Source organism: Primulina eburnea, chromosome 7 (assembly GCF_022965805.1).
Source record: "Primulina eburnea isolate SZY01 chromosome 7, ASM2296580v1, whole genome shotgun sequence".
NCBI lineage: Eukaryota > Viridiplantae > Streptophyta > Magnoliopsida > Lamiales > Gesneriaceae > Primulina > Primulina eburnea.
The window spans coordinates 36,293,933-36,307,823 of NC_133107.1; the positions used below are offsets into that span (position 1 = coordinate 36,293,933).

Sequence of the window (13,891 nt, forward strand, 5' to 3'; positions counted from 1 at the left end):
TTATGATTTATACGTTGTGTTTGAATATATAATTTTTTTAAAAAAAATTGTTTCAGTTCATTTTGTTCTATATATTATGTTCATTACAATTTATTATATAACATAAAATCAACTGCTTGAATTTTAATTTGAGAAACAATTTTGAAAGTAAGTTATATAAGTTCTTATAAATCGTCTAATATGATAAGAAATTAAGCTCAGATAAATAATAAAATTATTCAAATTATTTTTTAGAAAATCATATTTTTTTAATTTTTATAATATAATTGAAATTACGTGCAACGCACGTACATAATGCTAGTATTTTAAAACATACAAACAACTCAAATATCACGTTTAGATTGCTCTATCTAACCAGAACAACTGGTTAAACTATTATTACAACCAACACACTTTATACATCTCGAATAAAAAATTTAAACAAAAAATGATAATTTCAATATTTCAGCAAACCTAAATGATCCTAATAGAATGTACACTACTGTTGAAAAAGAACATACTAAAATAAATGTTACCTATACTCCCCATTTCCTACATTCTTGGCTCTCTCTCGTTCACTTTCCTATTCTTTTCATGCCATTTCCTTCAAAAATCATCGTACAAAACTCGCATCCCACGTTTCCACCGCCATTTAACTGCTCAAAGATCCAATATTTTGTAAGAACATCCAGCCCTGCATGGCCTCAAAGCCTGCAAATGCCAGCCATTGGTATAAGTACTGTAGCCCTGAACAACCCACAGCGGCAAACAGCCGCCGGAAGCTTCATGTCCACTGTAATCACCGTCGGCGTGGGCGGGTCTTCTACTTGATATTTCCCGGTGTTTTCCACCGTAGGTACCTTATTCTCTTGACGGTGCTGTACATTGTCGGCCTCACACTCTGTGCTGGACCGTTGCTGACTATCCTGAACCCTCCTCCGCCGCTGCCGCCGGGATCACTGTATCGCAGCCACGAGCTTTTTTCGAAACTATGGCCGGAAATTCAGGCTGATAATACTTCTACGGTTGAGGTTTGCACATGGGATTTTTCAATATTTTCTTGATTACTCGGGTTTGGTTTGTTTTTTGGTTTTTGTTTTTGTTTTTGTTTTTTATGCTTATGTTAATTTAACCAATGTCAAAATTTCCGCCGTCGGATTTTAGCTTCATAAAAGAGTAAAGCATTAAGCTGTACTTCAATCTCAGAAAGTAAATGACAAGAATGTTAATGGGATCCATGAACTTGATAAAATAAAGCATATTTTATTGGAATGACCGATTAAAGGTTATAAGGGAATCAGGTAAATGAAATTTTCCATTGATAATAATGCCTTCTAATAATTAGATCTTTCTCAAATGTCAGGATGCTGATTCTTTATTTAATGAACTTGATTTTTTGTGAAAGAAGCGTTTCACGTCTTGGTAGTTACTATGCAAACCATCTTTTGTAGCTAGACAATCTGTGGAGGTACAAAAGGAAGGGGAAAGAGCAGAAACCTTGCTCCAATGCTACTGCTCGCCTGCAACCCGGTATGAGTATCTTGTTTAGTGATATCTGTTCCAGAGCTTTCCGGCATTTCATTCTGCTTCTTAGTTATAGTGGCAAATATAATGTTACTTTAGTGGTTAGAAAATAGAAGGAAATGGGCTGAAACATGTTATATAAAGTTTAAAAGGCATTCTGAGCTCTATTTGTATACTTAAAATGACTTCCTTTTTTAAAATTTTCAGTTTCCTCGGAACTTCAGCGATATCTGATTGTGGATGCTAATGGTGGCCTGAACCAACAGCGCGCATCGGTATTCAGTTTAGATTCAAGCCAATCAGAAACTCGACTTCTTATTAATTCAATTTGCCAGCGTCTAGAAGTCGAAGTAAGAATTGTTAGAGGTGAAAAGGGATGATAATTTTAAATTATCAAAACTGGTGGCGTAGCCAGAGGTGGGCTAACAGGAATGGTCCCTTCCACCCCTCGTATATTTTCTTGAAGCTTACATAATTTTACGAATACACATGTACAAAATAATGGTTTCTCCCGTCACTTCGAAACTAGCAATATCATATCTGTGGGAAGATCAATATATTTTTGTTCGAGTATAGTTTATGTAGTTTGGTTTTCACCGTTTAAGTTCTATCGAGCCTACATGAATGGACAGCTCAAGATTGTGCTAAATGATAGCAGTTCGTGTCAATGTAGAAAGTTAGAAACTATAATTTTCGTATGGTCTGGAAATTGTACTTATCAGCAGGATAAACGTTCCTAGCTGCTGTTTCTTACACTCGTTTCATTTAGTTTATTACTGTAATTGTGCTGCAGATTTGCAATGCAGTGGCGGTGGCTGGACTCTTGAATGCAACACTGGTCATTCCTCGCCTTGATCTACACAATATTTGGAAGGATCCAAGGCAAGTATTAATTTGGGCACCGTTTGGCTCATGCTTTCTTCTTCAGTGCCAGGCAAAAAGAAGGATGTATAATATATAGAGGATAAATCCATATATGTGGATAATATAATAATTAACAGTTTTAATCCTTTGTAGAACTTGAATGGTGAACCAAACGTTTGATGAAACAAATGTGTGTAATCAATAATGTCTCATCCTTTGCACCAACTTCTTGTTTAGAAACATATAGACTTGGCAATAATATGTGCTTCAAGTGCTGTATTTTTACTTCCTCTCTTTGATACTTTACAGTGTGTTTGCTGATATTTATGACGAGGATCACTTTATATCCACACTTAAAGATTATGTTACGGTGGTTCGTGATCTTCCTAAAGATTTGATAGAGAGTTACGACTTTAACATCAGTGATATACCAAATTTTCGAGTCTATGCTTGGGCATCTGCTCGGTATTATTTGGATGAGGTTTATCCCGTCCTGCAAGAAAACAGGTATGAAGTAGAAGCCTTTTCCTAGTGGAGAATAATCAAGATAATCTCGATTCCTAAATTTATCTATTTTTTATTGTGCAGGGTCATTCGAATTTCTCCCTTTGCAAATCGATTAGCCACAAGCATTCCACCTCATATTCAATATTTGAGATGCTTGGCAAACTACAAAGCTCTAAGATTCTCTTCAACCATACTGAATCTTGCAAGAGAGATAGTCAGCAGAATGACTAGTAAGAGTTCGGCGGCTGGTGGGAAGTATGTTTCAGTTCATATCCGATTCGAAGAGGTGATATTAGTTTTGTTAATAAATGAAAATGTTTGTCGAAATTTTACTATTTTTAATTTAATGTTTATATATTGTTTCTCCAGACCTTCATGTTATGCCTTTCATGTGTAGGACATGGTGGCCTTCTCGTGTTGCGAGTATGATGGAGGGGAAGCTGAAAAATCTGAAATGGATGCAATACGTGAAAAGGGGTGGGGGAAAAAATTCAAACGTAAAAACCGAGTTTTTGAACCTGAAGTTAACCGCATCAATGGAAGGTGCCCCATGACCCCATTGGAGGTTGACTCTTGATTTCTAAATCTGATGCCCCAAATTTTCTAGTGGTTATTGCTTATTAGCTTGTATTTTGTTGAAAATTCTTCCCCAGTTTCTTTTGGTTTATTTTTTCTGTCAGCATAGGTTGGAATGATGCTGAGGGGTATGGGATTTTCGAACGAGACCCCAATTTATCTTGCCTCTGGAAAAATTTACAACGCAGAGAGAAACTTAGAGCCTCTTCGGAAAATGTTTCCTCTCCTACAGACTAAGGAATCTCTTGTAACAGCAGATGAGCTTAATGCATTCCAGGTAAATATCTCAGGTTCTTGCATGCTATTCTCTAAAGCTTACACTGGGAAAATGTACCTTAGTTCTGTTTGGGACCACGATAATTTCCATTTTCTGCTGCAAGATTATATTAATGCTGCTCAACTGTTGGCCTATTGAGCAATATAATTGTATACGTGGCATAATATTGAAATATGTTTTTGGACTGCTTAAATATATCTTCGTCATCAATTATAAGTTATCGCAATTTACCAATATAGAGATGCAAAGGAACATAACCCTTATAATGCCTCTATACGCATTCTTGTTTGTCGTATAATAACCTCCAAACCACGAAGTATCATTTGATAATATAGCAATCAAGATTGATTTCTTGGACAACTCATTTATAACCCTTTTTATGTTGTCAGGGATTTTCATCGAGGCTAGCTGCGTTGGACTACATGGTATGCCTATCAAGTGAAGTTTTTGTAACCACCCATGGAGGAAACTTCCCTCATTTTTTGATGGGCCACAGAAGGTTCCTCTACAATGGACACGCTAAAACTATCACGCCGGACAAAACCAAACTCGTAGCCATAGTACAAAACACAAGCATAAGGTAATCTCCTTGTCCTCGCCAAGTTCTGTTCAAGTTTGACACAAGTCATTTGTAGATTGTATGAAAAACGAAACTGAAAATTGGAAATTAAGTGCAAAAGACTCTGCTAATCTATGTTTTTGCATTTCTTGGAAGTCATCACAGAATTTTTGAGCTTTGCAAACAAGTTAAAAAGCCACACTTTCTTCAATTGACAAATGGGTTAGGCACTTTTGGAAGCAACATTATTGTGGCTGAGCAGCCATTTCAGTTCAAAGATTGAACTACATCATTATCACTAATTATCAATAATTGTTGCTTTTAGTACAGCGACAAATATTCGATCTACAGGAATGGCCGGCTGCCACTACCTTGCGTATGTATACTGAGATAGTACTCTTTTCTTGATTACAGTTGGGATTCTTTTAAGGATCATATGGAATTGATGCTTGCCGAAAGTGATCGCAAGAGTATAATGGTGCCTCGAGTAAAGAAGTCAACAAGAAAGGGCTCTATATACTTGAATCCTTTGCCAGAATGCAGGTGCCTTTGGGAATCACAGAATTCAAGCACCCCACCAGACTTGTACTCGTGAAACATCACGGGCGACATTTGAAATTTCAGAAAGTGTACATTCTTCGTTTCCTTCTGAGCTGTGTTGTTGACTCATCGGTGAACAGTCTACATACGATCTGAGAAGCATTTTTCGGCGAGTATCATATTACGTGTAGTTTGCTTCTTAGGCTGAAACACTCGACCTCTTCTGCACCAGGTTGCTGCAGTTTTTTGCGAGTCTTTCTCTGCAGCAAGACCCCAGAACCTATCTTTCAAGAAAGTTGGGGAGGATCGAGTGAACTGGTCGGTTGCCTCCACTCTAAAAGTTCAGATTTTGTTTGTAACTTCTCTAATATTTGTAAGTATCAATCAACTAATTGTTCATTTATTTACAAGGTTGTGAAAACTTTGCGGTGAATTGTTACATGTTTTCTTGTTTCTGGAAAGAACACACCTGTTGTCTGTGGGGCATTTTCAAGTCTTGTATGAGCTAGCTACATTAAACAATTGAAATGAAGTATGTATTTACTAAATTAAGCTTCACTCTATTTTAAGACATCCCCAATGTCATCTTCCATGTTCCTAACAAACATCAAACACCTATAATTTAAGTAAAATACAAAAACTATGATCGTTGTTTTATATACTAGCATGCAGCATGTACGTTATCACGATACGCAAATTGATTATTTAGATATTATAACAAAAAAAATATGAAAAATAATAACAAAAATATGGTGTTAAACTTTGTGAATATCTAATTCTAATTTAATTACGCAACTTATTTGATTTGTATCTCATCCCATTTATAGCCACCAACTTTATAATAACTGATTATTCATCTATCTCTTAACTTATGATATTGTGGCATTTTCACTTTTCACAAGATAATACTTCACCTTCCAATTTTTTGCTATTAAAGTTATATTTTCCCATTAAACTTTCTATAAACTTGTTCTTGCTTATTCTCCCCTCTTTTATATTAAATAAAATTTTTATCAATCACAATGAAATATTAAATATTTATCAACTAATTAAGTAAATATTTTGTAGTAATAAGTATGAAAGTCCACTTTTAATTTTAATTCCATATTTCCCATTCACAAATTAACCTGCCAAGTATGCTCTATTTAAGTAATTTAAGATGCCTCCATGCATGATTCTTCTTACCTAACATATGACAATAATTAAGAGAATTGAACATTAATTATGAAATTCATGCCATAATGATAAATGTTTGTAATACACATCAATAGTCCACCAATATGTCTGTATCACAAATAACTATAATATTAGTATTTAATGATTGGTTTAATTTTTAAAATATAACTAATAAATTTTAAAGCTCTTCCAATCTTTTGTATTTTTCAAACTATCGAAAATACTATAAATTAATAAAATAAATATTTATTAAATTTTGAATATTTTACATATCTAAAAATATTTTTTATTATTATTGTTGATAAACTGAAAAACTCTCGATCTTTTTATGTGATAAAAAGGGCAAAGGGTTGGCTAATCCCAATATAAAAAAATAAAGTAAATTAAATTAAATAAATAGAATCTCGATACTTTATTTATTCACCTATGATTTCATTATTTATTATAATAATTTATTCGATTGTTATAAGTTTTAATATTATAATATATTTTAATTTGATCTTCCATTATGGTCCCTTTTGCTATCCAATTTCAGCTGCATTGTATAAAAATTACAATTGTATTTTGCTTTTATAATCAAATGCTTTAAATTTTTTTCTCGACAAAATTTGAAGAAGCTAATATGATAATAATTTTTCATTTTCGACAATTTAAGAGTTTTAATTGGTCAAGTAAGAAATATTTAAATATTAATAAATTAATTTTATATTTTGTTTACACCCTTCATTTTCCATTTAATCATAAGGAAATAAACACACTGAAAAACATATCTGTTAGAATTGATGGAGGCGTTTAAAGAGAGGTGAATAAACAGTGTTGAGTTTAGAAACTCTAACCATCTTGACTTTAATGATAACAAATTTTTTTATCGTATTTCTAACATATTTACTTAAGTGTGAAGTTGTTAATTAAATATAGAAGCTGAAACTCGAATTTAGCCAAACTGAAAATCTATCAAGCTTCGTATCGGATTTTATCGAGGCAAAATGATGGTTGCAAGATCAAACTGATTGCATGAAAACAATAATCAGTGGAGCATGAGCAGTTGAGGTATTTTGGTCAGCTTGATCAGATCGTTTATCCAAATAAAATGATTCAGTATGCTTTACGAAGCTAAGAAGATGATCTACAAATCATATTCAGATGTCAAAATCTGAATCGGAGTGTAATATGCTGATAAATGACGATGAAACTACTGGTTCTGCACATACTGAAATCAGCAAGACTGATTTCACTTGCTGATTTCAGCATACCTCATCAGTTTCGTTCAACTGACCAATTTTAGTTGAGCAGATGAGCAAAACTGAACTAGTTGAGTAGAGTCAAACTGAACCAGTTGACGAGTTTAGGCTCGGTAAAATGTCCAGCAAGGAATAATTGACAGTTTGAGTATCAGAAACTGTACAAAAACTTTCTAAACAATCATATTATTGTATCTAACGTATATATTGTTTTTGGAGCCTATAAATACCACATCTTCAAGATCAAATATAAGCTTTTGAAGAGGATTCAAAGCATGGACAACCTACATGAAGAAATGAGCTAGAATGAGAGCAAGCCCAATGTGTAAGGATATATTTGAGAGATAAATGCAAGGATTAAATCATCACACACAATCACTCACACATAAACATGAGAGTTGAGCTTCAAATTTTAGTTGAGTGAGTACTCACACAAAGACATTAAATATTGTGTTTGTAGTTTTGTCATAAGAGACGTTAAATATTATGTGAATTGTGAGGTTGGAGCATGCAATCGAGAGTGTGCTAGGAGTTTTAATTAGACAAGAGATAAGTCTCAAGTTGAAATGGGTTTAAACAAGGAAGTATATAAATCAAAATTTTCTAGTAGATCCTTCCCAAGGGGAAGAAGGGATGTATAGGAGTTGTTAATCTCCGAATATTCATAAATAAATTCGTGTCTATTTGTTTATTACATTTACTTATTATTTCAATTGTTTTAAAAATGTATTTTTGAAGCATTTTATGTGTTCTTCAAATATCAGAATATTTCTTACCAAGTTTATGATAAAATATTTCAATCAAAATGTTTTTACGCATTTAACTTACATATTTTTTAAATGCTTTACAAAATGTTTAATCGAGAATACCCCAAACCCAAACCCGTTTTTTCGGGTCGAACTATGTCGGGTTGACGAGTTGGCGATTTTAACACCTCTATATTTGACATTATTATCATAATCTGATGAGTGCAATCAGACTTGAGTTCTTATATTCTTGATCAAGGGGTTGACGAAAAGAATTAGGTTAATCAGGGAAAGCCCCAGTAAAGATAAATGTTGTCCTGGATCGCATGAAATTGTGTAAACACACGACTAGTTGTATCCATGAAATATTGAGTGTCACCAAAATATTGAATTTTGTGTTCCATTTGAGATTATCGAATTGAAAAAATTGAATTTGGTGATTGTAAGATTGATGGAGGTCAAACAAATTGCTTAAAAAGAGTTAATAAGTGAATTCGATATTTTAATGTTGTGTAAGTTAACTTTACTGCTAAATAAGTGAGGATAGTGAAACTGCCTAACTTAGTGAAAGTTGTCCAAAGTAGGTAGCGGTAAAAAATAAGTCAATTGAAAATTTTAATTTTTGAAATTTCAACTTTTTTTTTTAATAACGTTATTTGTACCTTCGTCATCTCAGCGCTGGACAATGATGATGTAACAATAATTTAATTAGTAAATTTAGAATATGTAAATTAAATATTAATCAAGTAGTTTTGACTATTCATTAAAAATCTCATTTAATATTCTAGAAAGACCTAGAATTAATCAATTAGATAATAGTTATTTAATTATATCAAACTTTTATTAAAAATTGATAAGGTAAACATGAAGGGATTTGAAACTGGAAATTTTCTAGTCCTAGATGGAGGATTCTAGATTAGTTAAGAAATTAGTCTTATATGTTAGATGTTATCAAAAATTAATAACACATCACAAAAGAAAATCTAGACTAGATTTTTCCGTCCATCTTTCTCTCTCTCCTCAAGCAATTTTTTGGCCATCACCTTGGAGCCACACCTAAAGTCCTCCACAATGCCGTTATGTACTGTCACATCGCCACTGTGCACCCACCGGAGAGACGTCATCTTCTGATTACTCGATTCTAAATAAAAAGTTTGTTTAGATTTATGTTCAATTCAAACAAGAAATCCGGTTTTGAATCGTGGACATAATTCAGATAATGAAGAAACATCCTATGCATGAAATTGAATCGTACTACATCCAAGAATTTTAATTGTCAAAACTCAAATTTCTTCAAGAATTTTCAAATTTCGCTGTCTTTTGTGTAAGAAAATGGTACTCCAACATTTCTCTGACAAAGGAATCTCTTGCAAAAGCAGATGAGCTTGATCCGTACCAGGTAAATATATCAGGTTCCTGAACTTCTAATGTCTTCTCTTACACATGGAAAACATAACTTTAGTTCTTGTCCTATGCTTTGTTGTGTAGTGTTGATGCATCGTTTTCTCACACCCAAGGCACATCGGAAGTTTAAAATTTTTGCTTCGAAATTCGAAACAATCCTTGAGCGTCATATGTTTAAAAATCATTTATAGGGCATATAGATGTTATACTTGCGCGTATATTATGTTTGGCTCCAAACTATTCCGGATATTAAGCAGAGATCACATTTTTTGTATATCCCTACGAACGTATTTTCGGATTTGATCATCTAATTAGGTCCAGGATCGGAAACCACGTTCCTCACTTGGATTACATTAGAAATCGCAAGGGATTTGTGCGTTGAGACTATGAAGTCTGAATTTCTAAATCCAGAGTTGTTGCAACGTCGGAGGCATGGCGGTGGAAGGAAAACAATTGGCCGAAAATTTACAAGTAGTGGCCGAAAGCTTTTCCAAGGAAGGGAAAGGTTTTTTTTTTTTTTTTTTGTGAATTTTTTGTGCAAACTTTATGTTGTATATCATGCCTCCTGATGATATATTTATAGATTCCGACTCCTAATCTCACATCGAGTCTCATTCTTGCTATGAGTCCTAATCTCAATCTCACTAGAACTCTATTATTTCATTATATTAAAATTCTCATGTTATTATCATTATATCATGTGTTGGAACTTTTCAAGTTCGCAATCTTGATTTTGATGTTAACAAAACTTGTTATTGTGTTTCTAACATATTTACTCAAGTGTGAAGATTATTAAAACAAGAAGCAAGCCGAAACTAAAATTTGCACAAACTGAATTTATGGCAAGCTTCGGTATTTTGATGATATCTCTCAATTTCATGATCCAAACGACAATCCGCCAACTGTACTGATTATAAAACTCAATTTGGAACAAGTTGTATTTCACGTCAGTTGGGCAAAATCAGATGTTATCATGGTCTAACTGATCGCTCAATTACCGAACTGATCACACGAAAACAGCAATCAGTTGTGTTTGAGCAGCTGCCGTATTTTGGTCATATCTCTCAGCTCGGTTATCGAAATGAAGCAATTCAGTATGCGTTGGAAAGATAAGACAAAGATCTACAAATCATTCTAGAATTCAAAGTCTGAATCGAAGCTTACGATGCTGATAAATGACGATGAAACTACTAGTTCTGCACAAACTGAAATCAGCTACTGATTTCAGCACATCAGCTGAAACTGAACCAACTGAACCAGCTGCTGACCAGTTGAACTGAACCAGTTGCTGACCAGCTGAACTGAATGATCAGTTCAGTTGACCAGAGTTGACCAGTCGGGAAAATGCCCAGCAAGCTGAATTTGACTGTTGCAATTCCAGAAACAGTACAAAAACTTTTCAAACGGTCATATTCTTGTGTCTAACGTATATATCAATGTAGGAGCCTATAAATACAAAATCTTGAAGATCAAACAAGAGCTTTGAAGTGGATTCAAAGCATGGGCAGTTAGCATGAAGAAATCTGCTAGTTTAGAGCACAAGCCTTTGTGTGAGGATACATTTGAGATGTACACTGTAAAAGATAAATTCCTCACACACAATCACTCACACATATACAAGAGAGTTGAACTTTAAAGATTAGTTGAGCGAGTCTTGCACAAAGACGTAAAACTTGTGTATGTAGTCTTTGCATATGAGACATTAAACAATATGCTGATTGTGAGGTGCTGCCTACAATCTTGAGTGCTAGGAGTTCAGTTTAGGCAGTGGAGTAAGTCCAAGCTGAATGGGTTTGTACAAGATGTTGTATAAATCAAACTCTTTTAGTGAATCCTTCCCAAGGGGAAGAAGGGGTGACGTAGAAGTATTTAAAACTCCGAACATCCATAAATAAATTCGTGTCTATTTGTTTATTGCATTTACTTATCATTTCCATAATTTTAAAGAAGCATTGTTGAAGCATTTTATGTGTTCTTCAAATACCAAAATGTTGTATACCAAGTATTTGATAAAATGCTTCAACTAAAATATTTTTATTCATTCAACCTGCATATATTTTAAATGGTTTACAAAATATTTAATCGGATTCTACGAAGGATTATTTCGAGTATTTTCCGCTTGGTTTGAACACCAAACTCGATTTAATTCATCGGTGTTCAATATTTCAAGAACCGAGCTATTGTAGCTCAACGATGATCCCATTAACCGATCCTAACAAGTGGTATCTGAGCGGGTTGTTCTTGAAATAACATTGAAACTGATTTTGATGTTTAAAATTCGAAATTTCAGATTTTTTACACATATATATGCAGAACTGAATTTTCGCGCAGCTTGCAGCGACCGTGGGAAAAATGACATATCTCCTTGCTCGAGTGTCCAAACGACGAACCTCTTTTTGCCTTGCAAACTAGACTCATGGAGGTTTACAACGGTATAAAATTTGCAGCCTAATTATGCACAAGAAAATACAGTTTATTTGTTGAAGACATAGCATATGTGCTGCAGCAGAAAATGAGCCATGGAGAAAATTGGTTAGTTATCCCTCTTCTTTTATAATTTTCAAAATTTCAAAAATATAGAGGGAGAACTCATTAAAATTTTAATGGAGTTATTATTTTTAGATATTGAGAGGGAGAAAATTTTGTTTAAAATATTTTGAAAATATGACTTTTTGATTCACACAAAAAGGGGGAGAAATATGTTAGTTGAGTTGATTGTTTATCCAAGTTTTGTGATAATCAAAAAGGGGGATATTGTTGGAACTTTTCAAGTTCGCAATCTTGATTTTGATGTTAACAAAACTTGTTATTGTGTTTCTAACATATTTACTCAAGTGTGAAGATTATTAAAACAAGAAGCAAGCTAAAACTAAAATCTGCACAAACTGAATTTATGGCAAGCTTCGGTATTTTGATGATATCTCTCAATTGCATGATCAAAATGACAATCCGCCAATTGTATTGATTAGCAAACTCGATTTGAAACAAGTTGTACTGCGCGTCAGTTGGGCAAAATCGGATGTTATCATGGTCTAACTGATCGCTCAATTACCGAACCGATCACACGAAAACAGCAATCAGTTGTGTTTGAGCAGCTGCCGTATTTTGGTCATATCTCTCAGCTCGGTTATCGAAACGAAGCAATTCAATATGCGTTGGAAAGATAAGACAAAGATCTACAAATCATTCTAGAAGTCAAAGTCTGAATCGAAGCTTACAATGCTGATAAATGACGATGAAACTACTGGTTCTGCACAAACTGAAATAAGCTACTGATTTCAGCACATCAGCTGAAACTGAACCAACTGAACCAGCTGCTGACCAGTTGAACTGAACCAGTTTCTGACCAGATGAACTGAACGATCAGTTCAGTTGACCAGTCGGGAAAATGCCCAGCAAGCTGAATTTGACCGTTGCAATTCCAGAAACAGTACAGAAACTTTTCAAACGGTCATATTCTTGTGTCTAACATATATATCAGTGTTGAAGCCTATAAATACAACATCTTGAAGATCAAACAAGAGCTCTGAAGTGGATTCAAAGCATGGGCAGTTAGTATGAAGAAATCTGCTAGTTTAGAGCACAAGTCCTTGTGTGAGGATACATTTGAGATGTACACTGTAAAAGATAAATTCCTCACACACAATCACTCACACATATACAAGAGAGTTGAACTTCAAAGATTAGTTGAGTGAGTCTTGCACAAAGACGTAAAACTTGTGTATGTAGTCTTTGCATATGAGATATTAAACAATATGCTGATTGTGAGGTGCTGCCTACAATCTTGAGTGCTAGGAGTTCAGTTTAGGTAGTGGAGTAAGTCCTAGCTGAATGGGTTTGTACAAGATGTTGTATAAATCAAACTCTTCTAGTGAATCCTTCCCAAGGGGAAGAAGGGGTGACGTAGGAGTATTTAAATCTCCGAACATCCATAAACAAATTCGTGTCTATTTGTTTATTGCATTTACTTATCATTTCCATAGTTTTAAAGAAGCATTGTTGAAGCATTTTATGTGTTCTTCAAATACCAAAATATTGTATACCAAGTGTTTGATAAAATGCTTCAACTAAAATATTTTTATTTATTCAACCTGCATATATTTTAAATGGTTCACAAAATATTTAATCGGTTTCTACGAAGGATTATTTCGAGTATTTTCCGCTTGGTTTGAACACCAAACTCGATTTAATTCATCGGTGTTCAATTCAAGAACCGAGCTATTGTAGCTCAACGATGATTCCCCTAACCGATCCTAACATCATGTATTTGTCAACTTTTGATAATATATTAGATATTAATAATATATATATACACATGTTTTATATGTAACGTTTGAAAATCAGTCTACGTAGACCGCATGCATGAAAATTATTAAATTGATAAAATATTTTAATTAAATGATTTTGATGCATGAATGATATATTTTGAGTGACTAAATGATTAATTGTGTAATTTTGCTCGATTGCATAATTTAAAGATTTTCAGACGAATATCGGT

General features: G+C 33.8%; 1 protein-coding gene across 1 annotated transcript; it reads left to right on the forward strand.

Annotated features, from left to right (window-relative positions):
* The first annotated feature begins 508 nt into the window (after positions 1 to 508).
* Positions 509 to 5,259, forward strand: LOC140837488 (O-fucosyltransferase 10-like). Its single transcript, XM_073203658.1, has 10 exons — positions 509 to 1,010; positions 1,431 to 1,509; positions 1,711 to 1,778; positions 2,297 to 2,385; positions 2,677 to 2,874; positions 2,956 to 3,160; positions 3,272 to 3,439; positions 3,560 to 3,727; positions 4,117 to 4,307; positions 4,701 to 5,259. Exons 1-10 carry the CDS (start codon positions 678 to 680, stop codon positions 4,879 to 4,881), a joined length of 1,680 nt encoding a protein of 559 aa, XP_073059759.1. The 5' UTR covers positions 509 to 677; the 3' UTR covers positions 4,882 to 5,259.
* The last annotated feature ends 8,632 nt before the right edge of the window (positions 5,260 to 13,891 follow it).

Bases quoted from the DNA above. Each gene is read 5' to 3' on its own strand.
- LOC140837488 (XM_073203658.1), top strand. From the start codon at position 678: ATGGCCTCAAAGCCTGCAAATGCCAGCCATTGGTATAAGTACTGTAGC. The intron at 2,875-2,955 runs GTATGAAGTAGA...TTTATTGTGCAG, and splicing joins CCCGTCCTGCAAGAAAACAG to GGTCATTCGAATTTCTCCCT. The intron at 3,161-3,271 runs GTGATATTAGTT...TTTCATGTGTAG, and splicing joins TTCATATCCGATTCGAAGAG to GACATGGTGGCCTTCTCGTG.